Here is a 27,028-nt window from a genome sequence, read left to right on the forward strand (position 1 = left end):
ACCTCGGCAGCACCTCCTCGGACATGCACTACCTCCACGTTTGGGCCAACCAACGTAGGTTTTTTTCCTCGGTGCTCCGCGGAGGTGTTCCGGATAAACAAATGCGTGCAGCAGGCGCACGAAAAGTAGGGCACAACACTGGAATTATTTGGCTCGGCCTGACAAGGGCGCGGCGGCTGCCAAGCGAACCACACGCAAGTCCGTGGAGGGCGCTGGGCGATGACTAGATAGCTACTTCCGGAGTGCTTGAAGCAGTGTGGCGAGGAAATTCGTAGTGACAGCACGATCGAACTTGATCTGCTGCAAAAAGTGGTCCGGGACGCGTGTCGAGGCCAGCAGCGCCGCGTCGCGTTCGTCGTCCAAGTAGGGAATATAGATGAGGTCGTTGCGCACCTCGGCCGTGGAGGTGGACCGTGCTGGATGCGAGCCAATGCGCTGCTGCGTCTCTTCGAGCGTGCATTGCAATTCTGGATGAGTAGCGCGACGTACCGTGGTAGTTGGCACCCGAAAAGAGCAGGTGGAAGCGCCGAAAGTCGCTCCCGGGCTCGGCGCGCTCCACCTCGGTCACGGTGAAGCCGGTGAGGTCTTCGTACAGGCGCCGGATCGCCAGGTCGTCGTCGGACGCGCGGGGGGCTTTGGACTGCGTCGCAAGTGCCTCGCGCTCGTCTTGGACCGATGCGAGCTCGCGCTGGAGCGCCGCGAGCTGGTCCTCGAGCTGCTTCACACGGCCGCTCGGCTCGCCCCCTCCGCCGTGCTCCTCGAGCTCGGTGAGGCGGTGCTCGGCGTGCTCGGCGCGCTGTTTCCACCCTTTCGCGGTATCGGCCATGTCTGTGTGAGATAGGAAACGTACGCCGTATCCGCGCGTCGCTCGCCTTCTTGACTTCGGCGAGGGTCTTTTCGCTCTGCGTCACGCGCAGCTCCTTGAGGCGGTCAAACTGCGCCTGGATCGCCTCGCGCTCACGCACAGCCTCGGCGACACGGTCGTCGATCCCTTTCTCGTACCGCGCACGGAGGTCTTGGAGCACGCCGTCGAGGTCCTCCGCATTCTGGTGCGCGAGCTGCACGTCGAGCACGCTGCCACGCGGCGAGTCGAAACTGTCGATCTTGCGCGCCTTGCTATCCGAACTGTACCCACGGACCTGCTCGTCATACTGCGCGCGCAGCTGGGGGTCCTTTGGCGGGCGCCCGCGCGGCCGCCCGGTCCCCGCTTTCTGTCCAAAGGCCATGGCAGGAACGCGTCGCGCGGCGCGTCGGTTAGGCAGTAGTCACGTGCAGTGCACCCACCATGGCGACCAAGGCCGCTTCGAAGCGCGTGCGTAGCGTAGCTCACGCAGCTCGGCAAGGAGGCCGTGTTGATGGAAAAGGACCCGCCGCCGCTATGCTATGCTCGGCCGCGCGAAGATAATATTTTGGAATGGTACGTCGAGCGTCTGACCCAGGCACTTTATCCTCCGGGGGCCGCCAGGCACGCCGTTCGAAGGGGGGGAGTACTGGGGCCAGCTGCTCTTTCCGGGCGACTACCCGTTCAAGCCGCCGTACGTAGCATCGCTGACGCAGGGGCATCAAGGTGCAGACGCCGAGCGGCCGCTTCCAGCCGGACACCAAGATCTGCACGGTAGGTCGCCGCACTGACCCAGTCCATGAGCGACTTCCACCCCGGCAGCTGGAATCCGGCGTGGTCGGTGTCGAGCATGTATGTATTGTGTCTTATGCAGCCTCGTCGGCCTTTTGTCGTTTATGTGCACCGATGAACTCACCACGGGCTCGGTCATGATGTCGTCGCGCGAGCGCCGCCTGCTCGCCGCACAGTCGCACGCATACAATATCCGCCAGCGCCGCTTTACGCAGCTCTTTCCCGAGTACGTCGGGCCGATGGCCAAGGACCTGCCCAACATGTCGCGCCCGGCCAACATGCCGGCGGCGGCCGCCAAGGCGCCCGAGGCCAAAGCACCGGCGCCCACCGCCGCGCAAGAGCCCGCGCCAGAGCCCGCGCCAGAGCCCGCGCAAGAGCCGAGCGAGGCGCAGGACACGCTGCGCGAGAACCGCGAGGCGCATGATGCGCCGCGCAGCTACCGCGGCCTGGCATGGACCGCCGGCGTGGTTCTCCTCGCGCTCTTCTCGGCCAAGGTGATTGAGAAGCTCGCCAAGTAGCTAGACGTCCAAGTCGTCGTCGGGGTCCTCGTCGTCCTCGTCGTCCTCCGACTCGGGCTCGAAAAAGATTGCACTCTGCCCAGTCGATCCACGCCACGCGGATTCCGGCGCTGGCGTGTCGTGCAGCTGGTAGGCGTACGGCAGCGAGACCTGCTCGCGGCGCTCGCGCTGCTGCGGCGTCTCGTTCAGATTAAAGGGGAGCTGCTGCACGAGCGACGCGTGCGGATCCGCCGCCGGCGCAGCGACCTGCACGTTCGACGTATCCATGTCGAGCGCATGCAGCTTCAGGCGCCGCTGGGGGCCGTACGCGAGCGCCGCCAGCTCTTCGACGTGCTTGCCGGTGGACAGCGCCGCACGGACCTCGAGGTAGCCGTAGCCGGTGCTGTACGCATCGGCCGTGTCGCTGTGCAGACCAAGCGCCTCCTCCGCAAAGAGCACCGGCCCGAGCGGCGGCGCAGGTGCCTCCATCGCCTGCAGGCGCGACGCAGGCGCACGCACCGCGCTCCACCAGCCGCGGTCGTCGTCGAGGCCAAACGGGCCGCGGCCGGCGACGCTGTGGAGCACGCTCCAGAAGCGCGCATCGGCTTTGCGGTCGTCCGACACACTCTGGGTGCTTGTGCCAGCGTCGGCGTGCGCCGCGCGGTACAGCGCGGCGCCGGACGTGGGGGGCACAAGGCCATAGGACGAGTAGAGATGGCGCACGAGCGCCGGCGGATGCAGCCGCGCACGGAGCGTTGCGTGCGACCACTGGTTGCCCGATCCCAGTTCGTCTGGCTCCTGCCCATTCCAGAACTGTGGCGAGGTGAGCGCAGCACACACGCCCTGCGCGTCGCGGCTGGCGTCGACGTCGCTGCCGACGACGAGGCGTGCATACATCGGCAGGCGCGCCAGGGTACCAGAGAGGAAGCGGTACGTCTCGGCGACACTCGCGCCGGACGCCTCGAGCAGGCCCTCGATCGAGTCCACGTAGAAGCTCGTGCGGGAGGGCGGCACTGGGTCAGTGCGTCGGCGTACCTTGCCCAATGAGTGTGTCGAGGTGCGCGCGGATCTCGGCGAGGGACGTGCCCGGCATGCGCGACATGTCCATCACCTTGATCGTGCGCGACTCCCTCGCTCCTAGCACGTCCGGTGTCGCGCGAAAGCACGCGAGGATCGCAACGTTTCCCCTGCATCAGCGGTGGCACCTACCTCTCCTCCCCCCGTGCAATCATCTCGCGCAGGACGCCAAGCGCCGACTGCACGATACTTCCCTCGACCACCGCAAGCTGCTTGCCTTGCGGCAGCTTCCCGCCCCCACTCGACGCCGTGCCGTGCTCGAGCAGCGCCGCGGCGAGACACGCCATCCCAATTGGTTGGTGTGCTTAGTCAGCAGGAGTGCGCGTTAATGGCGACGGGCGACGCGCTTCTCTCGGACCGGCATGGTGCGTAGCGAGAACTAATGCAGTCTTCCGACCAGGACGCTAGTCACAGAAAACGGCGACGCTCAACGTCGCGCGGTCCTCTCGACCCCTCGTCGCCCTGGGGCGCGTCCGGAGAAAGCGATGGCGGCCACGAACGCGCCTCGTCGATTCCGCCGTCGTCGCTGCCGACTTCGAGTCCGCCCGGCGCGATGTCGGACCTGACGGATGGCGAAGAGGCCGAGGACCGTAGTGTAATCGACGAGGGCGACGTGCGCGACCTCGACGACGAGGCTGACGACGACGAGGGCGAGGACCTCTTTGGCGACCAGATGGAGCGGTACGTTTCCGCGCTGACCCAGTGATTACGAGGCGAATGCAGAACTCGACCGATACGACTCGGAAGGGATGGACGAAGCGTTCCAAGGCGCGATGAGTGCGGATGCCCGCCAGCTGGCCGAGATGCGCATGGCGCGCCGCGACCGTGCCGAGGGTGTCGGGCGCATCTCACGTCGTGCGCCCGTCTTTTTGCAGAGCGACGACGAGAGCGAGGACGGGGTGCTGCGCCGCCGGCGCCGCCGCCACTATGACGAGGCGCCGGATGAGGAGGCGATGGCCGATGACTTGCCGATCGAGCAGCTCGGCGACGTCAAGGCAGACAGCATCGCGGCGTGGGTCGCGACGGAAAATGTGCGCCGGACGATCGTGCGCGAGTTCCGCAACTTTCTGGTGACGTACGTCGACGAACAGGGTGTGAGTGTGTACGGCCAGCGCATCAAGCAGCTCGGTGAGCTGAACCTCGAGTCGCTCGAGATTTCTTTCCTGCAGCTCGTCGACGCCAAGGCGATTCTGGCCTACTTTTTGGCCAACTCGCCAGCAAGCATCCTGCCCATCTTTGACGAGGTCGCATTCGATGTCGTGCTCTTGTACTACCCGTCGTACGACCGCATCCATCCAGAGATCCACGTGCGTGTGGCCGACCTGCCCACGTCGCTCACGCTGCGTGATCTGCGCCAGAGCAACCTGAACTCGCTCGTGCGTGTGAGCGGCGTAGTAACGCGCCGCTCCGGCGTCTTTCCCCAGCTCAAATACGTCAAGTTTGACTGCTTGAGCTGCGGCGAAGTCCTCGGGCCTTTTTGGCAGGACTCGAACCAGGAAGTGAAGGTGAGCTTCTGCAGCAACTGCTCGCGCCGCGGCCCTTTCCGCGTGAACTCGGAACAGACCGTCTACCGCAACTACCAAAAAATGACTCTGCAAGAGTCGCCCGGAAGCGTGCCGCCCGGCCGCCTGCCGCGCCATCGCGAGGTGATCCTGCTCTGGGATCTGGTCGATGCGGTCAAGCCCGGCGAGGAGATCGAAGTCACGGGCATCTACCGCAACAACTTTGACGCGGCGCTCAACACCAAGAACGGGTTCCCGGTGTTTGCGACAGTCATTGAAGCAAACCACATTGCCAAACGCGATGATGCGTATGCCGCCTTCCGGCTCACCGAAGACGATGAGCAAGCGATTCGTGCGCTGGCGCGCGACGACCGGATCGGCAAGCGCATCATCAAGAGTATGGCGCCGAGTATCTATGGCCACCAGAGCGTCAAGACGGCTATTGCGCTGAGTCTCTTTGGCGGTGTGTCGAAGGACGTCGGCGGCAAGCACCGCATCCGTGGCGATATTAATGTGCTCCTGCTCGGTGACCCCGGTACGGCCAAGTCGCAGTTCCTCAAGTACGTCGAAAAGACGGCGAGCCGCGCAGTGTTTGCAACCGGTCAAGGTGCCTCTGCTGTCGGTCTCACGGCGAGCGTACGCCGCGACCCCGTCACGCGCGAGTGGACGCTCGAGGGCGGTGCGCTGGTGCTCGCCGACAAGGGCGTGTGCCTTATCGACGAGTTTGACAAGATGAACGACGCGGACCGCACGTCGATCCACGAGGCGATGGAGCAGCAGAGCATTTCGATCTCCAAAGCAGGCATCATTACCAGCCTGCAGGCGCGCTGTGCGATCGTCGCCGCGGCGAATCCGATCCGCGGACGCTACAACCCCACGATCCCCTTTAGCCAGAACGTGGAGCTGACCGAGCCGATCCTGTCGCGTTTCGACGTGCTATGTGTGGTGAAGGATACGGTCGACCCTGTCCAGGACGAGATGCTTGCGCGGTTCGTCGTGAGCTCGCACCTGCGTGCGCACCCCCTCTTTGATGACGAGGTGGACGAGCAGCGCGTCGCGACGTCTTGGGATGCGGACATCATTCCGCAGGACATGCTGCGCAAGTACATTACCTATGCGCGCGACCGCATCAAGCCGCGCCTCGACGCGCTGGACGAGGAGCGCCTCTCGCGGCTCTATGTCGACCTCCGCCGCGAGAGTCTCAACACCGGCTCCTACCCCATCACCGTGCGCCATCTCGAGAGCATGATCCGTATGGCCGAGGCGAGTGCCAAGATGCACCTGCGCGACTATGTGCGTTCCGACGACATCGACCTCGCGATCCGCGCGACGGTCGAGAGTTTCGTGAGCGCGCAAAAGATGAGCATCAAGCGTACGCTCGAGCGTGGCTTCCGCAAGTACATCCACCAGGCGCGCGACCACGACGAGCTGCTTTCTTTCCTTTTGGGCGGTATTGTCAAGGACAAGATGCGCTTTTCGCAGTACGGCCACCGGCGCCGCGAGGCCGATGCGCCCTTTACTATCACCGTCTCCCTCGCCGAGCTCGAGTCGCGGGCCAAGGAGCTGGATATCTTTGACGTGCGTCCGTTCCTGCTCAGCCGCGTGTTCAAAGCGAACGGGTACGTCTGGAACGAGAGCCAAGGCACGATCGCCAAGCGCTTTGGTCCCGCCGACGAGCGCTAGTCGTAGTGTAGCCAATAATCCAATTCCGCCTAATTTACCTATTCCGACTGCTTGCCAAACTTGAGGGCGTTCGAGTGCTCAGCAAGGTACTGGCCGCCTTCGGTAAACTTCTTCTGCGTCGCGTCCTGCGTCAGTAGGGCATACGCACAATGTACGAGGCGCGGTCCATCGCAGCGCGGTTCGAGCGGATGGAAATACCCTCGGACGAGATGTTGACACCTTTGGCCTGGGTCAGTTACGCCACACACCTTAAGTTCCTTCTTCTTCTCGCTCAGCGCCTGCTTCACGTCACCCGAGTTATGGAAACCCTGGTAGATCGCGTACACCAGTGCAAGGATCAGCGCAAGTCCAATGTAGTCGCCCACCGTCGCCATGGTACCTGAGCAAGGCGGGGCGTGCGTCTTACATAATAAAACCCGTCTCTGGAAAAGATATATCGTTACACAGCAATAAGGCAGCGGTGCGCTATGGAATCAGGGGTGGCAGCCGTAGGTGCATCGCCGTTTTGATTTGCCTGTACGCAGGGGATCAAATTACAAAAAGTACTGGGTCAGCAAAAGTAACGTACGTCGGGCACGCGGCGCGAGACGAGCGGTTCGCCGGTACGGGGCGCCGGGTCGAACTGCAGGAAGGTGTACTTCAGGTTTTCGTCGATCTCCATGATCGCCGCCTGGTTACCGCAGCGGTAGCAGTAGTTCGGCGCCGAGAAGATCGTAACAACGTTGCGCTCCTGCGACCAGTTGAAGCCGTCCATGACGAGCTGGTGCGCCCTCGCGATTAGCGTCAGGCCGTTGTTGTGGTTAAAGGCCTCGCTGATGTCCTGGCCGAAGGTGTAGCCTGCACCACGAGGCGAGATGCCCCATCCGCAGCGGTCGTCGGGGTCGGACCAAAGGAGATCGCACATCGGACCCTCGTGCGGCACTTCCTGCACGCGGTCGATCGAGCGGATCTGGTCGAGCGTATCAATGGACGGCGACAGACCACCGTGCAAGCAAAAGATCTGGTCGTCGATCAGCGCCGTGAGCGGGAGGTAGTCAAAGAGGTCCGTGAAGTACTTCCACACGTTGGCGTTGCCGTATTTGCGCAGGCACTCGTCGTAGAAGCCGTACACTTGCGTGATCTGGCGCGACTCGTGGTTACCACGCAGAATCGTGACGCGGTCGGGGTGGCGCACCTTGAGCGCAACGAGGAGCGTCACGGTTTCCACCGAGTAGTAGCCGCGGTCGACATAGTCGCCCATAAAAAGGTAGTTGGTATCCGGCGAGTTGCCACCGATGCGGAACAGCTCAGAGAGATCGTGCTGCGTTAGAAGGAACACGTACGAATTGGCCGTGGATGTCACCACAGACCGTCACGGGGCAGCGCACTGGCTGCACGTTCGATTCCTCCAGAAGGACATCGCGCGCCTTCTCGCACAGGCGCTTGATATCGTTCTCACTCAGCTGCTTGCATTCGCTCAGATAACTGATCCAGTTATCCTGCTCCTGGATATCCACCATGGTGACAAAGTGACCCGCCACCTTCCGTAGACGGGCCTCAATGCCCGACATCACGTGACATCACGCGACGCAAACCGGTCGTTTCCCCCGATGACCATGCTGACTCGGATCGCTCAGCGCGGCGTGCGCATGCCGCTGCGTGCTCTGTCGACGTCATCGAAGGCGTCAATCCAGGGCGAGACGCCGTCTACCACGAACGAGCTGCCGAAGGGCACCGTCGTGCCCGGCGAAAAGGTCGACCCGCAGCTCGGCGACTACCCGGACATGCCCCTGTTCAACCAGCAGTTCCGCCCGTATAGCAAGAAGTGGTGGGACACGCAGGACCGCCGCAACTACGGCGAGACGGTACGTGGTAATTCTGACCTCAGCTCCATGAGCAAGACGATGTGCTCTCGATGTGGTCCCCGGACGCCTACAAGACCCCTGGACCGCTCGCGCTCCGTCACTTTTTGATCGCGGTCGGCGCTATTGGCGCCTTCTCGACGCTTGTGTACGCTACGACGCCGGAGCCAGTGATGCTGCGCAAGACGTTCCCGCGCGACGGCCTCGCGGCTGAGCTCGGCGGTGAACTCGCTCGCGTACGTACGGATTGACTGACAGCAGGCTCGTGTCGACGCGGACCTCGAGGAGCCGGCTGCGGACGAGGAAGAGGACGAGGACGACGAGTAGAGGATAGAATATCTTACTTGATCGAAATGTGCGTGGAGAGCGCAGAGGGGAGGGGGGAAGAAGAGGAAAAGAGAGGGAAGAATAAGAGGCAGTGGGATGGCGAGACCAGGGAGAGAACCCCCACGAGTCGAGAGGAACAGAGTGCCAAGCGCCGAGCGCTGTGAGCAGACACTGAGAAATTCCTGGTACTCTATAAATTCTCAGCGATCCTGACAAAGCGTGGGGCGATTCGCATGCATGTCCCTTTCTCATCATAGTACGGGCATTGCCCTACGTCATAGCTACACACTGTCGCTTACTCAGTCATCAGAGACGACGAGCGGCCTGCTTGAGCGGCACTCTCTCCTTTGCGGCGGCGCTGTGTCGGACGCGGCACATACTCCTCTTCCTCATCCGAAGCACGGCGCGGCGCACGCTTTTTCGGGGCACGCTTCGGCGCCTCGTCGACCTCGGGCGTACGTTGCCGTGCGGCCGACCGGAAATCGTTAACGACCTTTTGCAGACGCGTCGATCCGTAGGCAGGGCCACGCGGCGCACCGGACGAACGCATCTCGCCAACGAGCCGCCCCGAGATGAAGCCCGACTGGTCCAGCGTCGATTGCACGCGGCGCAGGCGGTCGTTCTTGCGCTGCTGCTCAATTACTGGCAAGAGATACTGGTCGGTCTTGGTCGATGGCCAGTGCAGATACTCGCCTAGGAAGGCACGCAATGCATCGAGATCCGCATTGCCCCATACAAAGGGCTCGTCGCTGGCATCGACACTCGGCTCGACATAGGCCTGCTTGGCGCCTTGGTCGGGCCAATCGTTCGAGAGATGGACGCGGTCGCGCAGCGCACGCTTGATACGGCGCCGGACCTTGATGCGACTGTCGTTGGGGTCATTCTCTGCACCGATCTGCACTTGCTGCCACCAGCCACGGAACTTTTCCAGACCGTCTTGGCCGGGGTACAAGGACAGGATCTCCATGGCCATCACCGGTCCGACGCCCGCAAGGCCTTCGGTATAGTCGCTGCCCAGCAAGAAAGCCAGCTGGATCAGCCGGCCACGGTCGAGGCTAAGCTCGCGCTGGATATCACTCAACAAATAGCACTCGACCATGCGCTTGTTGTTAAACATGTTGCGATAGACAGGCGTGCCGCCAAAAAGAAAGACATCGCTGTCGTCGGTGATGATTCCGTCGACGAGGTTCTGCGTTGCAAGCTGTGCACACTGTGCCTCGGCTTCCATCGGCGCCGTGACATACGGCAGACCAAAGAGACGCAGCATCGCCTGGACTTCGGCCGCCATCTGTAATGTCACATCTTCCTCGGAGCGGCGCAGACGCGCACGGTCCTGCCGCAGTGCCTCGACCTCGGCACCGACTTCGCGCTGCAGATCGCGAAAGTTGCGGCCGCTCGTCGTGCTGAGGAACGACGCAAACTCGGTCTGGTCGGTGTCGAGGTGCGTCAGCTCGGCCTCTTCAGCCTCTTCGAGCTCGGCGACTTCTTCGGCACTGGGAAGAGGGAATCCGTCCGGACCGAGCATCTGGGGCTCGGGCGAGGGGCTCGGCGACCACTCGAATGGCGTAGGATCCCGGGGGGAGTGTGCCTCGGTGGGGCGGGGCGAAATCGTAGCAATAGGTGCTGGTGATGGCTCGGGTGCCGCTGCACCGGCATTGCTTTCGTCTCGGGTCGGGTAGGTTAGCTCGGGCGTCGCATCGGGGAACGACTGGGAGGGTATTGAGTCCGGTGGGGACTGTACAGGTGCCGGCTCCGAAGGCCTCGTGTCGGCAGACAGCTCTGGCCGCTGGGATGGTGCATGAGGCGGGGCAGATGGAATCGGCGTCGAGGAGACATGTTTTTGAGGCGTAGGTGCAGAGGGCTCTCTAGTCACAGGCTCAGGCGGGGCTTGTGGGGCATACAGGGCAGAAGGGACCTCTGAGGTAGGCTCTGGAGCTCCTGATGGGGCCGTACAATCCGCGTCAGAGGTCGCAAGAGGGGCCTTCACAGGCTTGCTCTTGGGCGGTGCACTTGGAGCCGACGTTGCAGCCTTGGTCGTCGACTCTGCAAAAGGAGTCATTATCGGTACAGCCGTCTCTGTAGCTGGCTCTGGTACCTCTAACGATGCCTTGGCCGCCGCTTGCGTGTAGGGTGCATCTTTCTGCAATCGCGCACGGACCGGCTCCGCCTGCGTTGCCATCTGTGGCTCGGATGCCTCGCTTTTTTGCTCCCGCTCTTTCCGCTCACTCTGGTCCTTGTCGAGCACGTCCTTGACCGGCTTTGCCGGGGAAGATATCACGAATACGTCGTCCTCTTCCTCTTTCACGTCGCTTGCCTCTTGAGGCTTGCACTCCTCCTCGAGCTGAGCACTGGGTATAATCTCGAGGTTTGGAATGGCGTGCTCGTTCGCAGGCGCCGTCTTGGATTCGCGCGCCGAGGCAAGTGACACGTTGACATCCTCGTCGTCTGCACTCTGCACATCTACCCTCTCGTCCGGCGCATCCATATGTGCCGCAGGACGCTCCTCGCGGAACGCGTCCACTTCGACGTCCTCCATGTCGTCCTCGTCGGCATCCGGAACAAACGTATCGTCCTCTGCATCGTCATCCGAAAGCTCTTCCACAATCGAGCGCGTCCTTGTCGCGTCTTTTCTCTGCATTGCAGCGCTGCGGCCGTCGCGAAAGAGCGTCGATGGCGCATGCTTCTCGACATGCCCATACATGCGCTCCTCGCGTGCCTCGGCACCTGACTCGGTGCGCTTCTGGCGGCGGTGATGCTCGGCACGCGCGCCGAGCAGTTCTAATGCGCGCTCTTTTCGCACCTTGGGATCACTTTCGAGATGGACAAGCGCATCGAGCTCGGGGTCCGGCGCAGGTGCCTCGCTAGGGATCTCGACATCCTCCATGCCAAGGGCTTCGAGATCTTCGTCGTCGTCAATGTGCGCGAGCGGCATGCGGCGCTTCTCTTCCTTTTCGACATCAATGGCCGTTTCTTGTGTCGTGCCTGCGTCGCGCGTTCCCAATGCGTATCCTCCGTCGCCATCGTCGATGTGCACCAGCACGTACTCCCGGTTGCGCTGTCCCGCAACGCGCAGCGGCACTTGGATATTGGCGCTGCCGATCTCGTCCGTAACGGTAAGCACCTTTTGCGTCAGGTCGTTTCGCGTGCGAAGTCCGGCGATCTGCGCTTTGGAAAAGTCGATGGGCGTAGGAGCTGCGGCGAGCATGTCCTGGAGGCGCTGGTATGATGTTCCACGGGACTGTGCGCGCAGGTCGCCGACCAACTCGTACTGCAGTTCCGGCGGGAGGCTGCGGAAGAGCTCCGAGTTCGTATCGAGGTCATCCGGTGCGAGTTGGTTCATCAGCGCACGTAGTTCCGACTCGGTAGCAAGGCGCAGGTCCTGCTTCTTGGCTGGCCCCGTTGGCAGCGCCTCTTCGAGCGCCGGGAGCTGGTACGGATCCTTGTGGTATTGCCGCTTTTTCTGGGGCGCCGCCGCCGGCGTATCGTTCATGCGCCCCGAGACCTGAGGCCGATTGGTGCGCCCTACGCTGTCGTAGTACACCGTTCCATCAGCGAGTCCCTCGTCCTGCGCAGGTGCAGGCCCGTGGATGTGCGCAAGGGCCGCCTGGCGCAGCTGTGCGGCCAGGAGCTTTTCGGCAGCGCGTGCGTGCGTCTCGGTGGCGTTCGTGCGCTGCTGCTTGCGGTTTGCCAGGGTGCGGCGTTTTTGAACCGGCGCGCCACCGTCAAACACAAAGACGGGCCGGATGCCGTAAAAGAGCAGTTTGAGGATGCGCCACAGAAAGCCGAGGAGGTGCGCATTGGCCAACGTACGTCCCTCTCGATCGCGCATCGCCATCTGAAAATGGTACAGCCAGATTGACGAGTCAATAGCGAGCCGCTTTCCCTGTAGCGATTCGAGGCTGCGTCAGTCGCTTCACGTACGTCACTGGGCGCGCCGCCGGCTGCAGCAGCTGCCACAGACCATGGACCCCCATGGTGGTGGAGGCTGATTCAGCACATCCCCACGATGACCCTAGCGGTGAACGCTGCGTTGGTGGTGCTGGCACTGCAGGTGCTGCGCCTCGGCGTGTGGCCGACGGTGCTGGTTGTCGCACTGATCGGCGTCTTGCTATGCCACCCGACGGTGCGCCTGTTTCTTGAGTTTGCCGTGCCGAATTACCTCGAAGGCGACAAGAGCACGGAGCGGGACGAAGCCAAAAAGGACGCGCTCCACGGCCGCCTCGCGCAGCTTGCCTCGCGGGAGCGCGGGTCGGTCGAGGCCAAGGGGCGCATGGACCTCTCGTCTCTGCCCACACCGCTGCAGCCCGAGCTTGCAAAGATCATGCAGCTGATTAAGCGCGACTTTGTCCAATACTGGTACGACCCGATTACCTTTGGCGACCAGACCTTTCCCGACGAGGCGATCGCGAGTCTCGAGCATGTGATTGCACAAGTCTCGATGCGTCTCGAGCAGTTCCGCCGCGCGAACGTTGCCACCGAGCTCTCGCTCACTGTCCTCTCGGTGCTCGTCGCTGCCCTGCGCCGCCGGCGGACGGCCCAGGGCGATATCGCGGCCGGTGCGGGCCTGGGGCTCTGGGAGAGCTCGGAAGCGCGGATCGAGAGTCTGCGCACGTCCATGTCGACGCTGCTGCTGCAGAGTCTGCCGCACGAAGACCGCCGGTCGCCCGCGCTCGTTACGATGCTGACCGAGATCTTTACCAAGCAGATCTGGGAGACGCTGCAATCCCAGAGTGACCCGGATGTGCTGAACCAGTACATTGTGCAGTACGGCAAAAAGTCGCCCGGGACAGCCATCACGGCCATGGCCTTCGGTGAGGTGCCGACCAAGGTCGAAGCCGTCGCTGAAAAGAGCGCGGCGGCGGCGATACGTGCGCCGGACCTCGCATCATCGGTGCTTAAAGAAACGCCTCATGTCGCATCCTCGGTCACGTCGACTCTCGGCTCGGCCGTCGCCGTGTCGGTCCCTGCCGTGGCCGAGGCCAGCGAGCAGACGGCCGGCGTCCTCAAAGAGGCGTACTCGGCACTGGCCAACGCTGCCGTCGGTGAAGCGCCGGGTCACGGTGCAAAGATTGAGCTGGGCGCTGCGGGCAGCGCAAACGCCCTGGACGATGCCAAGACCAGGCCAAGTGCTCCGCGTGAAGCTGTGCCCAAGCCGAGTGCCGCGCGCGAATTGCCGGCCAAGCCGAGCGCCCCTCGCGAGTCGCCGGCCAAGCCAAGCGTTCCCCGCGACAGTGCGCCTGTAGACCTGCTGAGCGGCCCTGAGCCGTCGACGCACTCGCTGCCTCCTACGCCGAGCAGCGCGCCCCTGAAAGCGCCCGAGTCCTGGCCCGAAGCGCATGCTCAAGCCAAGGAAGACGCACAGGCCGCCCTCGCATCCAGTCGCCGCTCCCTTCCGGAGCCTGCCGCGTCCAAGGCGCCGCTTGACGAGGACCCCATGTCGAATCCGTGGGCGGAAAAGACGGCCCGCAAAGAGCTGCCGGACGATTATCGCACCGAGCGTCCGTCGCTTCCTTCGCGTCCTTCGGATGCGGCGCAGCTCAAGGGTGGGCCGCACGAAGGCGCACTGATCGACACCGATCTGCTGGATCTGTCGGACGATCTGCAGCGCCCCGGCCCCCCGGCGCTGCCGATGGACATTCCCAAAGAGATGAAGGAGCCGCCGCTTCCCCCCAGTCTGCAGCAGAGCAAGCGCAACTCGGGCCTTGCGTACGAGCCGCGGCGCAGCCAGTCGCCCCGCCTGCCGCATGTGCGCGACCTGCTGGCGAGCCGCGACGCGTCTCTCCTCGATCCGTTCGAAGCGTACCTGCAGCAGATCGACCCTGCGACGGACCGTCGCCCCGAAGGAATCGCGCTCTTGCAGCTGCATGCCAACCTCGATGCGCTCGTGCAGACTGCGGACCACCACTCGACCACACCCGAGCTCTTTGAGAGCGACGTGCGTGCGATTTTCAAGGCTGTCCACGATGCGCTGCCCGAGCACGAGACACCGCCGGCGGCGCCCAGTGCGCAAGTGCGGCCCGCGATCCGCACCGCTCTCGACGGTGCGCTTACGACGCCTGCCGGTGTTGAGCCCGTGCAGCGCGCAGTCCTTGCACGGCTGCAGCAGCTGTGGGAGGCGTCGCAAGCCCCCAAGTTCAAGTACGAGCCGCGCCAGAAGCCGTCGTCGCGCCCGTCGTCGCGCACTGGCGTGGCGCGTGTGCGCTCACCCGAGCTCGCACGCACTGTGTCGCCGCCTGTGGATGCCGGGATCACTACGATCACAGTCGTGGACGTGAGCGCGAATGCAGAGCGTGCCGGCCCGGTCGACGCACGCACGCTGCAGGTGCTTGTCTCGATCGAGGATTCGTCGAGCAACGCGGGCGGCTATGTCCTCCTGCGCTCCTGGGCGCAGTTTGAGGCGCTCCAGACGGAGCTCGAGCGGATGTATGCGCAGCGCCCGGCGGATACGGTGCTGAGCGCGCCGCCGCCGCCGCTCCCGTCGCTGCGTGCCAAGTCGAGCCAGGCGGCGTGCGAGGCAATCCAGTCGTACCTTGTGGCGCTCCTTGCGCCTCTGGACGGTGTCGCGTGGTACAGCACGACGCAGGCCGTGCAGCGGTTCGTCGACAAGACGCGTGCCGACGAGGAACCGGCGCGTATGAAGAGTGCCAACCTCATGACGAGTCTCGGCGGCGTCGGCCGCAGCTTTGCTAGCGGCGTTGCTGGCGCGGCTGGCACGGCGCGCAAAGGCATCGGCCAAGGCATCGGCCAGATCGGCGCCGCAGCGCCAGTCGCGGCCAATGCGCCGGTGCGTATTGGCGCGGGCCTCTCGCGGGGTCTGTTTGGCAACAGGGAAGGGCGGAGCAGCCTGGATGGCGACTGGCCGCCGTACGAAGTGCGGCGCGAACGGTCGTCGTTTGACGGGCGATCTTCCGAGGAACGTGCTGCGGATCTACCGCGCCCGCCCCTGCCTACGCGTGCCAAGAACAGCCAGCCGCTCGAGCGGAGCACGGAGGGCGTGAGAGAGGAAGCGAGCAACGCCAAGGATGGGCTGGAGGGGAAGGACGCGAATGAGGCGAAAGCAGTCCACAAAGCGCCCGCCGCCAGTAACGGCGTCGAGAGCATGCCGGAGGCCCGCTCGACGACGCCCTCGGCCGCGCCCTCGGCCGCTCCTGTGGACTCGGATGCGAGTGCCAAGCGCCCCTTGCCGGCTCCTCCCAAGCCCGCCTCGAAGCCTGCTTCGAAGCCGGCGTCGAAGCCTGTCGAGAAGCCTGCCTCGAAGCCGGCGCCGAAGCCCGTCGAGAAGTCTGTCGCTTCCAAGCCTGCCGAGAAATCCGCACCTGCTGCCAGCAAGCCTGCATCCGAGGCGCATGGCGCCCCCCTCCCCGACGGCCAAGAAGAGGCCGAGTCGCTTGCGCCGCAAGACGTCGATGCGATCCTCACGGCGGTCTTTGCCGTGGTCCACGAGGCCTTTAACCTGCAAGGCAGCTGGACGTTGCGGCGTGGCCTCTTGCGTGTCCTCGAGCAGGTGGTGCGCACAACGTACAGCACGAGCGTTGTGAGCACGCTCGTGTACTTTGCCTCGATGCTCTCCCTCCCCGCCCTTGTCTCTTGGTTCGAAGTGCTGCGCACGACGCTGTGGCCGAACGGCGCGTGGAACGCCGAGTCGGCGCCCCCCCGCACCCCTGCCGAGAAGGCCGCAACCGCGAAGGAAGCGCGCGAAGTCGTGCTGAGCTACACCCCCACCCAGGCCGCCTATGCGATCGGCATGGGCGGCAAGCAGACGTGCATGGACGCGCTCGCGACCGTGCACGACGTCGTGACCGACCCCGTCGTGTCGCTGGACCTCCACCTCGCGCTGGTGCTGCGCGTGTTGGACTTGGCCATGGGCACAGCATCGGGCGATCGGGGTTTGTAGAAAACCATGAGCGAGGCGCCGCGCACCGAGGGGTTTGTGCCGCATGCCTTTGCGCCTCAGGCCGAGTTCTTAGACAATACCGAGACGAATCGTGCGCGCCCCCTGACTGATGCGGTAATCACTGTGCGCGTCATCAAAAACTTTGAGTACCGCACGATGAAGGCGCTCGTGCTCCACGTCGACCTCACGACGATGACCATGGCGCAGCTGCGTGAAAAGTGCATCGAGTGTGTCAGGACGCAGCCTGCGTTCAAGGCGTACCGCAACGTGGCGGACAAGCTCGGTACGTCTCCCTGCTGACCCAGACACGCTGAAGCTGTACACGCGCGCGCACGGCGCCAAGACGACGAACCTCATCATCAACCTCGACCACCCCGAGTGGATCTACGACTGCTCGCCGAACGGCCCGCCGCTTGCGGAGCTCGGTATTGAAAATGAGACGGAGCTCTCACTCTTTGAGCGCGAGGCGTACGATGCGTTTTTGGCGGATCCGCAGACCCGCTGGGATGCTTCTGGGTAGCTATGTAGGCCGCGCAATCAGTTCGCGCACCGCAGGGTCCGCGCACACGTTGCGGAAGAGGCGGCGCCACTCGAGGGGGTTGCCCTTGCTGCGGCGCATCAGCACAAAGCTCGGGTCGTGCTGCTGCGCGCAGTGCTCGAGCTCGGGCGGGAGCTCGGCGAGGCGCTCGATGCGCACCTCGCCCTTGAGCGCGCACTTGCGGCGGTCGACGAGGCCGAGGCGGATGCGCACGCCGCGTGCGCCCGAGAGCGGCTGCGACGGCTTCGCCTCGGGCTCCTCGCCGGTGGCCATGTCCTCGTACGCCTCTTGGAGCTCTGAGTCGTCGCCCATCGGCTCGAGGGAGAACTGAGCCTTTTGGCGCTCGAGCGCCTGCGCCAGCGCCTGCGCCACCGTGCCCGGCTCCGCGGCCGAGTAGAAGCGCGTGAGCTGCAGCGCCATGCTTGCGCCGGTCGGCATGGCCGACGATTGTGTCTGGGTCAGCGAGGAGGCGACGTACAAAGTAGCCGAGGGCCTGGGTAAACTGCGCCTCGTCCGCCTGTGTCGCCGACTCTGCCCGCGGGCGCACGATCTGCGACTGAGCGAGGCTGCGGCGCGCGTGTAGCGCCGGCTGCGCGGTCGACGACGGGATCGACGTGTTGAGGCGGAGCGAGTGCGACTGGAGCGCCTCGGGCTGCGTCAGCGAGAGGCTCTCGGGCACCGGCGCACGCTGCCCGTCGCTGTGCAGGGCCAGCTGCACATCGCCCGACACAATGAGGCCTTGCAGGAGGCGCTCCGCAAGCGACACGGGGTCGTTGCACTTGCCCGAGGTGAGCAGCTCGTTCGGGCGGGTAAACCAGCGGTGGCGCTGGATCTGCTCGAGCGACGAGCGCTTGCGTGGATCGGGGTGCATCATGCGGCGGAGGAGCGCTAGGTCAGTGTATCTACATACAGAGTGCGTCGCCGCTGATGCGCGTCCAGGGGTCCATGCGCAGCAGCTCGCCGGAGAGGTAGGCGCGGTATTCCGGGCTGCGGCTCGTCGGCTCATCCCATGGGGTGTCTGGTGAGTCGTGCGTGCGACGTACTGCCAACCAAGAGTGCAAAGAGCACCACGCCCGAGCTCCATACGTCGACCGGCTCGCCGTGGTACGGCTGGCCGTTCATTTCCGGGGCAATGTACGGCAGCGAGCCGCATGTGCCGTGGAGCGTGCGTTCCTTTCCCTTGTACTTGTATACGCTGCACAGGCCAAAGTCGGCGATCTTCAAGTTGCCCTGCGCGTCGAGGAGCATATTCTCCGGCTTGATATCGCGGTGCGTGACGCCCTGCGAGTGGATATAGGTCTGGTGAGCAGCGCGACGTACCAAGCCGGCGACGAGCTGGGTAAAGTAAAAGTGTGCGAGGTCTTCCTCGACACCGACGTCCGGCGCTGCGTCAGGCACGCTACCTACCAATCTTGTCGAACAAGTCGCCGCCCGCGCCGAGTTCGAGGAGGATATAGAGGCCGCGCACGTAGTTGCTCGGTGCGGACGAGCCGATGGCGTACTCGACGGACCCCAGGAACTCGAGCACATTCTTGTGCTTGAGGATGCTGTGAATCTGCACCTCTTTCTGGAGCGCACGCCGGTCGATCGGCTGCCGCACCGAGGTCGAGGCGTAGGACACGACCTTGACCGCCGCCTGCGGGTGCTGCGCCGACGCGCCATTCACCGCGCGAAACACGCTGGGTAAGACAGAGTACATACCGCGAGAATCCGCCGCCGCCCAGCAGCTGCACGATCTGGTAGCCGAGCACCGCCGGGTACGACTGCCCCGTGGACGACGTCGGGCGCGTCGCCATCGTGTCGTGTTGCTTCTCCACATGCATACTTCCTCGACACGGGTGCCGTGCTCCGTGCCCCTCCACGATGGGCTCCGACGGGGTGGACGGAGCGGATGGCGCGCGGGAAGGCGATCCGCCCGCGCCGCCGGCCCAGCTATACGACGCACCGAGCGCGTCCAGCTCTAGTACCAGTCTCCCCTCGATCGAGGCGCTCGTCTCCCAGCGCCGGCGCTCCTGCGATGATACCCCCCAGCGCGACGCAGACCCTCCCAAGCCGCGCGAGGACGAGAAGAAAAAGAGCCGCGTGCCCCGTGGCCCGTCGAGCGTAATTCAGCAGACGCCAAAAGTGCTCGTGCTTGACTTGGACGAGACTTTGATTCATTCCAAGCTGCGCACCGCGCCGCACTGGAGCCTGCTCGGCGCCGGCTACTCGAGCAACGACCCCGAGGCGGTCGGCGCGCGGAGCTCGAGCGGGCTGCTGAGCTTTCTGGGCCTCGGGACGCGCGGCCGGCCGTCGCCCCCTCTCGCCACCGCCGCGCACGCTCGGCTGCAGCCAACGGTGATCGAGGTGGCGATCGATGGCCGGAGCGTCTTTTACCAGGTGTACAAGCGGCCGTGGGTCGACTACTTTCTGCGCAAGGTCGCGTCGTGGTACCAGGTCGTGATCTTTACCGCGTCCATGCAAGAGTACGCAGATCCGGTGATCGACTGGCTCGACGGCGGCCAAGGGCTCATTAGCGGCCGCCTCTTTCGCGAGTCGTGCACGCTGCGCGACGGCTCGTACTTGAAAGATTTAGCATGCGTCGAGCGCGACCTGAGCCGCGTGTGCCTCGTCGACAATTCTCCGATCAGCTACCTCTTGCAAGAAGCCAACGGCATCCCCATCGAGGGCTGGACACACGACCCGAGGGACGAGGCGCTCCTCGACCTGCTGCCGATCCTCGACGGGCTGCGCTATGCAAGCGACGTGCGGCATATATTAGGACTCCGGGGGTTTCTGTAGCTACTTCTTCGCCTTTTGCTCGTCAATATACTGTTGCACACGTGCCAGGCGCTCCGCACGGCGCTCGGAGAGGACCGCGAGGATGTTGCCGTGGCGCGCCGTCGGCACCGAGCCGGAGCGCGTGAGGAGCTGCGCCGTCTTTTCGCCCGCCGCCTCGTCCGGCGCGCCGGCGCTCTGGTAGGCGTGGTTGCGGTCGAGCGCCTTGGACAGCGCCTTGACGCTCTTGGTACCGCGCCAGCGGCGGCCCTTGGTCATCTTGAGCATCATGCGGCGCTCTTCGTACAGCATCTCTTGCGAAAAGAGGTGCGTACGCAAGAACTCTTTCGAAAGGCCAGGGAAGACAAACGGCTCCAAAAGGCCCACCTCGACCTTCTTAAAGGTGCGGTCGCGGCCGGGCGTGCGGCGCTTCTTTTGGAAGTTGAAGATGATGCGCGAACGGTAGATCATCGAGCGCGCCCACGTCGTGCGCAGGCCGTAAACGGCCAAGAGGTACGAGCGGAGCGTGTGCTTGTGCACATTCAGCGGCACACGGAACGTCGCCTTCCACGCATCGTACGCCTGGCCGGCGGGCGTATAGTTGCGCACAAGGCGCACCGTCAGGTTCGGCAGGAACTGCAGCTGGCCGGCGCGCTGGGGGTGCGCGTACCAGCGGGGCGCGACGCTGCCAAGCACGCGCGTCGTCGGCGCATCGTCGACATACACCAGCGAGCGGTCGCGCTGCTTCCACGCCGTGTCCCACTCGACCGCACGCTCCTCGCGCGAGAGCGCCTGCCACGCGTCCCATGCGTGCGCGTCCTCCTCCTCACGCAGCGCACGCCACGCGGCGCTCGTCGCCACCGGGCGCGGCGTCGCCTTGTTCGTGCCGGGGTAGCCCGACGAGAAGCCCAAGCGCCAGCCGAGCTTGCGCACGCACTCGAACGAGACACGCGTCAGGGCGCTCTCGCGCTCCTCGGCGCTCATCTGGAGCCACAGGGGGAGGAGCAGCGTATCGGCCTGCTCCTGCACGTCCATCTGCTCGAGCTCGTCGGCCGTGCAGCGGCCGACGCCGTCATCCACAAGCTGCTCGCGCAGCGCCGCCGTCTCCTTGTCGAGGTACGCATCGAGCGACGAGGCACCCGCGCGCGTAAGCGCCGCATCGCTGGGAAGCCAGCCGCGCGCGCGCGCCGTGCGGTACGCACGCGCCGTCTCGTATGTCTCGGCGAACCACGCCGGAGGCTGCGTCGCGCCAGCCGAGTCCGACGTCGAGACTAGGTACGCCTCGAGCTCCGCGCGCGCATCCGGCTCCAAAAAGTTCCAGCGCAGGAGCTTGCGGGCGTGCGCGGGCGCATCGGTCAGTGCTTTCGGGAGATTTGGCACAGGCGCCGTCGGCGTGTGTGTCGCGACCGCCGCGCGGTACACCCGCGCGGTGCTCGCGATGCTGCGTGCTGCAGGAGCAATGGCAGGAGCCGCAATGCGCATGCGCGCATAGCGGCTCAGCACGCCCCGCACACTCTTCACCAGCGACATGAGGGAAAAGCCAAAGGTTCTTCTACGTCACGTGCCTGAAACCGGCATGGATCCCTGGGCGAGTCCGTGGGGCAGCGATGCGCCGGCGGCGCTCCCTGAGCCGGAGCCTGTGCGGATCGTCGCTCCAGTAGGCATCGCAGACGACGAGCCGTGGGGGAGTGCAGCGCTGGACGCGGCGCCGAAGAAGGAGGAGCCGGAAACGAGCAAGGACCACGGACGCGTCCCGCCCACGCTCGGCCACGACGCGTTTGGCGCGAGTGCGCTCACGGCAGACGCATTTGGCACGAGCGCGCTCACGGCGGACGCGTTTGGCGGCTCTGGATTCGGCACCGAGTCCTTTGCGAAGCTCTCGCTCGATGATGACGTGCCGGCGTTTGGCGCAAAAGCGGACGCGCTCGCGCTCGATCCAGACGTCGCGAAGCTCTCGACCGAGGCCGCGGCGATCGAGGAGAACGTGTGGGGCGGTGGCGACACGATCCAGACGCGTGTATGGCGCAAGGATCACGAAGAGGAAGAGGAGGAAGAGGCGGCGGATGGCGAGCACGACACCGAGGAGCACGGCGCCGAGGAGCACGACGCCCCTGACCGAGAACCGAATCATGACACGCACGGCGCTGCGCCGAGCTCTGCTGTCGACGGCACGCGCGATACACCGGCCGCGCCTGCTGAATCCAAACCCTCTGATACCACGCCGAATACCAACGACGCTCCGGCGTCGACCATCTCGCGCCTTTCGTCGGCGATCGGCACATGGCGCCGGCGCCAGCCCGAGGCGCCCAAGCCCGAAGAGCAGCAGGGCTGGAAACGCGTCGCGCCGCCACAGACGTCGACCAGCAAGCTGAGCAGCTGGCTCGGCAAAAAGTCGGAGCCCGGCACGCCGACGACCGAGTCGGCGCCCGGCGGGATCCTGCGTGGCTGGCGCAAAGGCACCGCGTCTCCCGCCAAGCCCGCGTCGCCCGCGCCTGCGTCGCCCGCGCCCGCGTCGCCTGCAAAGCCCTCGGCGAAGCCTGCGACGCTCAACGATGCGGACCTCTCGTGGCTCGACACTGCATCCGCGCCCAAGCGGCGCCCCCGCGACGCGCCTGCGCGCCCCCTGTACGATACGCACTACGACGACCCCGGCGCGCCCGATGCGATGTACGCGCCGAGCGACCCCCACGAATTGTACTCCCCCGAGCTGTCGTTTGGCGACGAGCACGGTTTCGGGGATCCGTACAAGTACGACCCCGACGTGATTGACGCGGCCGAGGCGCCGCGCACCGGTCCGTTGGTCGACCGAGGGCGTGGCGAGCGCTATGGTACATTGCAGCAGTATGAAGCGCCCAAGCGTGCTATGAACCTCGCGTACAAAGACGCGCCGAGCACCGCGTACACCGACGCGCCCAAGAAACACATCAAGCCGCTTGCGCCGCCGCCACCTCCCGCGCGTGCGCGCAACAAGGTAGACTTGCTGAGCACGTCGCCCCCCCCCGCGCCGCTGGCGGGAGGCAAGGCGACGACGTCCTCGACGCAAAACTCGCTCACGTCGGCGACGCAGCGCCCAAAGCCCGCCGCATCCTCGCGTCCCGGGCAGCTGTCCAACGCCGATCTAGACTTTTTCGAGAGGTTATAGCTCATTTCGATCCCTTGGTCTCTTTAAAGAGCACATGGCGTTTCACTGTGTCAGGCGCCGCACGTACCGACCGGGTCGTACTTCATCATGCTCAGCTTGTCGGCCACACGTAGCCGGCGGGTCGTGTACATGTACCCCGTGCCGGCAGTCGACAGGAGCCGCGCAATGATCACCCTGCGTCAGCCTTCGCACCTACCGTGTCTTGGATTTGGCGGCCATGAAGAAAGGTGGCACGTGACGAACCTTCACGCCATGGTCAGCCCGGCGCGACGGCGCGAGCCGCGGGTCCCGCTGGCGGTCGCCGATGCGCCGACGCAGCGCTTCTATGCCGCGGCGCTCTTTGTGGGTGTAGAGGTTTGGAAGTACTCGCGTATCGCGGCGGTGCACCTGCTGGGTGCGACGCCGCACGCATACGAGCCCGTGACACTCTTTCGCGCACTGTTGCTCGACTTTGCGCTGCTGTACGCGCTCTGGTGGCTCGCGATTCCCACCGGCACCGAGGTGGCGGACGCGGCGGTGGCGAATGCGCGCGCACGCCGCCCGCTCACGGCGGTGCACTACGCCGCGGCGTTTGTCGGCCTCGGCATCCTCAACGTAGCGCTCCTCGGGCGGGATACGCACCTCGGCCCCACGGCCTCGGCCGCGCTCTCGACGGTGCTCTCGCCGGTGCTTGCGCTGGCCGGCCTCGATGCGGAAGTGCACCTTGGCCTCGGCGAGCGCCGCATGCGTGTGCGCGACGTCGTCCAGCCGTCGGTGCACCTTTCGGGCCAGCACACGATCCATATCCTCCCGTACGGCACTGCGCGCCTCGCACCGGCGCGCGCGTGCCAGTGCCTCGGCACGGACGTGACACTCCCGGTGTACTTTAACCAGACCGTGCCGGCGCTCCTGCAGTACTCGGTCACGGACGTGGTCCGCGGCAACAGGAGCGTCTTCCAGGTCAAGGCGCCCAAGACGCGCACCGTCGCGCCGTCCCCGCCGCCGGGCGACGCGGCGCCCGATGTCCCGGGGCACGCGCAGGGGCTGTCGCTGCGCGAGCGCAAGTGGCTGCGCCAGGCCGCCAAGGAGCGCGCCAAGAGCGCGCCGGACGCCGAGGTCGTGCACGACCTTGTCCTGTCGCAGCCCGGCCTCGTGCGCCTCGAGGCGGTGCACGACAAGCACGGAAATGCAGCGCGCCTCACGGCGACCGACGTGCTGCTCGTCGCGTGCCCGGAAGCGTCGTTTGCCGCGCCCCGCCGCGACTATTGCCCCGGCGACGAGGGCGACTTGTCGGTTGATGTGCGTGGACTCGCGCCGATGGAGCTCGTGTATGCACACACGAGCGACGGCAAGACGTCGCAGCACGTTCTTTCGCAGCTCGCGGACGCAGCGACCGGCGACCGCGTATCGCAGCGCCTCGGCGCGCTCGAGCGCCTGACGCCTGACGCGCTGCAGTTTGCGCAGGCGACGAGCCTCTCGCTTCCGCTTGCGCTCGACCTGGGCGCGCCTGGGAGCCAGACGTTTGCACTGGCGTCTGTGCGCGATGCGTGCGGCAATGTCGCACAGCTCCACGGCACGAGCGAGGTCAAGGTGCATCCCCGCGCAGCGGCGACGTTCGACGCGCAGGTGTGCACGCCCGGGCGCCCGCTCAAGCTGCTGCGCAACACGAGCGGCGTCGCGCTCCCCATCACCGTCGGGTCCGACCAGGCGTGGGACGCCGAAGTGCAGTATACGCCGCGCGACGGCGTGCGCCCAGAGTGGACGCGGTCCCTCTCCATCGCGGGGCGCGGCGAGGTGCAGGCGACGGCGCCCGGCACGTATGCGCTTACTGCGCTGCACGGTCCCCACTGTGCCGGCACGATCGGCGCGCCGTGGACGTGCGAGGTGGTCGACGTCCCCCCGCCCAAGGCAGACATCCACTTTGAGAGCATCGAGGACCCGTGTGCGGGGACGGTGGGTGTGAAGGCCTTGTCGGTGCTCGAAGGCGAGCCGCCGTTCCGTCTGACGTACGAGGTGCAGCGCCAGGGCCAGCCCCCCCGGCGCCAGGTGCGTGTCGTGGAGCAGCAGACGCGCGACGAGCTCGAGTTCTGGCCGAGCACCGAAGGGCTCGTCACGTACAAGTTCCTCGCCCTCGACGATGCCAACTACCGCCAGATTGCGCTCGACGGCCCGACCTTTACGCAGGTCGTGCACCCCCTCGCCGACGCCGCGTTTACCGCGCGCGGCAACGGCAACGAGGCGGTGGTGCGCTCGTGCGGCAAGGCGCAGGCCGACGCCGAGGTCGCGCTCAGCGGCCATGGGCCGTGGGAGCTGACCTACTCGGTGCGCGGCGGCAAAGCGTCCGAGCAGCGCACGGTGCACATTGACGCGCCGAAGCACACGCTGCACGTCGACCTGCCGCCCGACGTGCAGAAGAATGCGCGCGCCACCATCTCGCTCGAGCGCCTGCGCGACGGCAAGGGCTGCGAGCGGCGCCTCGCGACGCGCGATCTGCGCATCGACGTGAGCCACACACGGCCCACGATTGGTTTCTTGCCGGGCGGCGACGTCCCCCGTGTGTACTCTGTGCGCGACGGCGCGACGGCGCGCCTGCCGCTGCGCCTCGCCGGCGACGCGCCGTGGCGTGTCTCGTATACCCACCGCAGCGCGCCGGACGCTGCGCCGGCGTGGCACGAGGTCGTGGTAAACAGTGCCAACGACTTCCTCGACGTCACCAAGCCCGGCCTGTACACGCTGCAGACGCTGCGCGACGCGCACTGCGAGGGCGACGTCCTCTCGCCGCAGCACACCTTTAATGTGACCGTGCGTCCCCGGCCGCAGGCGGCGTTTGGGCTCGCGGCCGGCCGCGTCGCGTCGAACGGCAGCACGCTGCGCGAGGCCGTGTGCATCGGCACGCAAGACGCGGCGCCGATGCAGCTCCAGGGCTACGCGCCGGTGACGGTGCGCTACCTGCACCATGCGCCTGGGCGCGCGGGCGACGCACGCACCTTTGCCACGAGCCAGACCGCGCCGCCGCTTACGCTCGCGACCGACGCGGCAGGTTGGCACACGTACGAGATCACCGACGTGGGCGACGCGCTGTACAGCTCGGCAGGGATCAGCGCCGGCATTGGGCCGCAGCGCCTCGAGCAGATGGTCTATCCCCAGGCGCACGCCGCGTTTGCCTCGCAAAAAGTGTCGACGGCCTTTTGCGTGGGCGACACGCTGCACGGCGCGCTGCCTGCGGTCGAGCTGCAGGGCACGCCGCCCTTTACGCTCGGCCTCTCGCTGCGCCCTGCCGCGACGAGCGCGCAGCCCACACACGCCGCGCTCGCGTACACCTTTACGCGCGTCGTCTCCGGCCAAAAGTACACGCCGCGCCTCGAGAGCGACGAGTTTGTCTTTGGCGCGAGCGGCGCGTGGACCTTGTCGCTGGACCACGTGAGCGATGTGCACGGATGCCGTGCGTCGCTGCGCAGTGCCCCCCTTGCGCTCGAGGTGGTGGAGACGGCTGGCATTGCGCCTGCGTCTGCGCGCACAGACTACTGTGTGGGCGAAGAGATTGACTACATGCTGCAAGGCATGTCGCCGTGGACGGTGCGCTACTCGTTCAACGGCAAGGAGCTGCGTGCGACGTCGCGCACGGCCGAGTTCTCGCGCACGGCCGACGAGCCGGGTGTGCTGGTGATGCACTCGGCGGCGCACCAGCAGAACCAGTGCCGCAGCACGCGCGCGGCGACCTCGGCGCGGATCCACGCGCTGCCGAGTGCGCAAGTGTCCAGTGGCAAGCACCGTGTCGAGTCGCTGCATCAGGGCCGCCACGCGGAAATCATCTTTACACTGCGTGGCGAGCCGCCGTTTGCGTTTACGTACCAGCGTACGGAGCCTGTCGACATGCATACCCACCCCAAGGTCCTCGAGACGCACACCGTGGAGCGTGTGGACGGCACCGAGTACCGTATCCAAACCACGCAGGAAGGCACCTGGTCCGTGGTCTGGATCCAGGACCAGTGGTGCCAAGTGTCGCTGGGCGAGGCGAGTGGGCCATCGACGTGGCGTGCGTAGAAAGTATCTATTGCGGTCGTATCTAAACGGTGTATAGCCGCAAAGCGGTCTATAGCCGCCTAACTACGGAAAACCATCGAGACGAATGAGAGGTTGAAACTGTGCGGGCGCCAA

General features: G+C 65.4%; 16 protein-coding genes across 16 annotated transcripts; 8 read left to right on the forward strand and 8 right to left on the reverse strand.

Annotated features, from left to right (window-relative positions):
• Window positions 1–231: 231 nt before the first annotated feature.
• MJAP1_003189 (uncharacterized protein) lies at window positions 232–1,226 on the reverse strand (the record flags this gene model as incomplete). Its single annotated transcript, XM_060267117.1, has 3 exons — window positions 232–467; window positions 490–828; window positions 851–1,226. 3 exons carry the CDS (start codon window positions 1,224–1,226, stop codon window positions 232–234), a joined length of 951 nt encoding a protein of 316 aa, XP_060123100.1.
• A 59-nt stretch (window positions 1,227–1,285) lies between these two features.
• On the forward strand, window positions 1,286–2,151 carry UBC6 (E2 ubiquitin-conjugating enzyme; the record flags this gene model as incomplete). The annotated part of the gene is made up of 6 exons (XM_060267118.1): window positions 1,286–1,312; window positions 1,335–1,417; window positions 1,440–1,535; window positions 1,558–1,615; window positions 1,638–1,693; window positions 1,716–2,151. 6 exons carry the CDS (start codon window positions 1,286–1,288, stop codon window positions 2,149–2,151), a joined length of 756 nt encoding a protein of 251 aa, XP_060123101.1.
• Window positions 2,152–3,494, reverse strand: MJAP1_003191 (uncharacterized protein; the record flags this gene model as incomplete). The annotated part of the gene is made up of 3 exons (XM_060267119.1): window positions 2,152–3,143; window positions 3,166–3,317; window positions 3,340–3,494. 3 exons carry the CDS (start codon window positions 3,492–3,494, stop codon window positions 2,152–2,154), a joined length of 1,299 nt encoding a protein of 432 aa, XP_060123102.1.
• Window positions 3,495–3,569: 75 nt separating this feature from the next.
• MCM2 (DNA helicase) lies at window positions 3,570–6,392 on the forward strand (the record flags this gene model as incomplete). Its single annotated transcript, XM_060267120.1, has 3 exons — window positions 3,570–3,572; window positions 3,596–3,888; window positions 3,911–6,392. The coding sequence occupies 3 exons, from the start codon at window positions 3,570–3,572 to the stop codon at window positions 6,390–6,392; spliced, it is 2,778 nt and encodes a 925-aa protein (XP_060123103.1).
• Window positions 6,393–6,430: 38 nt separating this feature from the next.
• On the reverse strand, window positions 6,431–6,766 carry MJAP1_003193 (uncharacterized protein; the record flags this gene model as incomplete). Its single annotated transcript, XM_060267121.1, has 3 exons — window positions 6,431–6,517; window positions 6,541–6,618; window positions 6,641–6,766. The coding sequence occupies 3 exons, from the start codon at window positions 6,764–6,766 to the stop codon at window positions 6,431–6,433; spliced, it is 291 nt and encodes a 96-aa protein (XP_060123104.1).
• Window positions 6,767–6,925: 159 nt separating this feature from the next.
• Window positions 6,926–7,891, reverse strand: PPH1 (protein-serine/threonine phosphatase; the record flags this gene model as incomplete). The annotated part of the gene is made up of 3 exons (XM_060267122.1): window positions 6,926–6,937; window positions 6,961–7,692; window positions 7,715–7,891. The coding sequence occupies 3 exons, from the start codon at window positions 7,889–7,891 to the stop codon at window positions 6,926–6,928; spliced, it is 921 nt and encodes a 306-aa protein (XP_060123105.1).
• A 96-nt stretch (window positions 7,892–7,987) lies between these two features.
• On the forward strand, window positions 7,988–8,560 carry MJAP1_003195 (uncharacterized protein; the record flags this gene model as incomplete). Its single annotated transcript, XM_060267123.1, has 3 exons — window positions 7,988–8,236; window positions 8,269–8,469; window positions 8,492–8,560. The coding sequence occupies 3 exons, from the start codon at window positions 7,988–7,990 to the stop codon at window positions 8,558–8,560; spliced, it is 519 nt and encodes a 172-aa protein (XP_060123106.1).
• A 295-nt stretch (window positions 8,561–8,855) lies between these two features.
• RAD2 (DNA repair protein rad2) lies at window positions 8,856–12,395 on the reverse strand (the record flags this gene model as incomplete). Its single annotated transcript, XM_060267124.1, has 1 exon — window positions 8,856–12,395. The coding sequence occupies one exon, from the start codon at window positions 12,393–12,395 to the stop codon at window positions 8,856–8,858; it is 3,540 nt and encodes a 1,179-aa protein (XP_060123107.1).
• Window positions 12,396–12,566: 171 nt separating this feature from the next.
• On the forward strand, window positions 12,567–16,454 carry MJAP1_003197 (uncharacterized protein; the record flags this gene model as incomplete). The annotated part of the gene is made up of 1 exon (XM_060267125.1): window positions 12,567–16,454. The coding sequence occupies one exon, from the start codon at window positions 12,567–12,569 to the stop codon at window positions 16,452–16,454; it is 3,888 nt and encodes a 1,295-aa protein (XP_060123108.1).
• Window positions 16,455–16,460: 6 nt separating this feature from the next.
• Window positions 16,461–16,974, forward strand: MJAP1_003198 (uncharacterized protein; the record flags this gene model as incomplete). Its single annotated transcript, XM_060267126.1, has 2 exons — window positions 16,461–16,737; window positions 16,760–16,974. The coding sequence occupies 2 exons, from the start codon at window positions 16,461–16,463 to the stop codon at window positions 16,972–16,974; spliced, it is 492 nt and encodes a 163-aa protein (XP_060123109.1).
• On the reverse strand, window positions 16,975–18,788 carry chk1 (non-specific serine/threonine protein kinase; the record flags this gene model as incomplete). The annotated part of the gene is made up of 6 exons (XM_060267127.1): window positions 16,975–17,445; window positions 17,471–17,880; window positions 17,903–18,010; window positions 18,036–18,377; window positions 18,400–18,671; window positions 18,694–18,788. 6 exons carry the CDS (start codon window positions 18,786–18,788, stop codon window positions 16,975–16,977), a joined length of 1,698 nt encoding a protein of 565 aa, XP_060123110.1.
• A 67-nt stretch (window positions 18,789–18,855) lies between these two features.
• Window positions 18,856–19,773, forward strand: NEM1 (protein-serine/threonine phosphatase; the record flags this gene model as incomplete). Its single annotated transcript, XM_060267128.1, has 1 exon — window positions 18,856–19,773. One exon carries the CDS (start codon window positions 18,856–18,858, stop codon window positions 19,771–19,773), a length of 918 nt encoding a protein of 305 aa, XP_060123111.1.
• On the reverse strand, window positions 19,774–21,279 carry MJAP1_003201 (uncharacterized protein; the record flags this gene model as incomplete). Its single annotated transcript, XM_060267129.1, has 1 exon — window positions 19,774–21,279. The coding sequence occupies one exon, from the start codon at window positions 21,277–21,279 to the stop codon at window positions 19,774–19,776; it is 1,506 nt and encodes a 501-aa protein (XP_060123112.1).
• A 46-nt stretch (window positions 21,280–21,325) lies between these two features.
• On the forward strand, window positions 21,326–22,891 carry MJAP1_003202 (uncharacterized protein; the record flags this gene model as incomplete). Its single annotated transcript, XM_060267130.1, has 1 exon — window positions 21,326–22,891. The coding sequence occupies one exon, from the start codon at window positions 21,326–21,328 to the stop codon at window positions 22,889–22,891; it is 1,566 nt and encodes a 521-aa protein (XP_060123113.1).
• Window position 22,892: 1 nt separating this feature from the next.
• On the reverse strand, window positions 22,893–23,110 carry MJAP1_003203 (uncharacterized protein; the record flags this gene model as incomplete). Its single annotated transcript, XM_060267131.1, has 3 exons — window positions 22,893–22,936; window positions 22,959–23,065; window positions 23,088–23,110. 3 exons carry the CDS (start codon window positions 23,108–23,110, stop codon window positions 22,893–22,895), a joined length of 174 nt encoding a protein of 57 aa, XP_060123114.1.
• Window positions 23,111–23,143: 33 nt separating this feature from the next.
• MJAP1_003204 (uncharacterized protein) lies at window positions 23,144–26,914 on the forward strand (the record flags this gene model as incomplete). The annotated part of the gene is made up of 1 exon (XM_060267132.1): window positions 23,144–26,914. One exon carries the CDS (start codon window positions 23,144–23,146, stop codon window positions 26,912–26,914), a length of 3,771 nt encoding a protein of 1,256 aa, XP_060123115.1.
• Window positions 26,915–27,028: the final 114 nt, after the last annotated feature.

Source organism: Malassezia japonica, chromosome 6, assembly GCF_029542785.1.
Source record: "Malassezia japonica chromosome 6, complete sequence".
NCBI classification, from domain to species: domain Eukaryota; kingdom Fungi; phylum Basidiomycota; class Malasseziomycetes; order Malasseziales; family Malasseziaceae; genus Malassezia; species Malassezia japonica.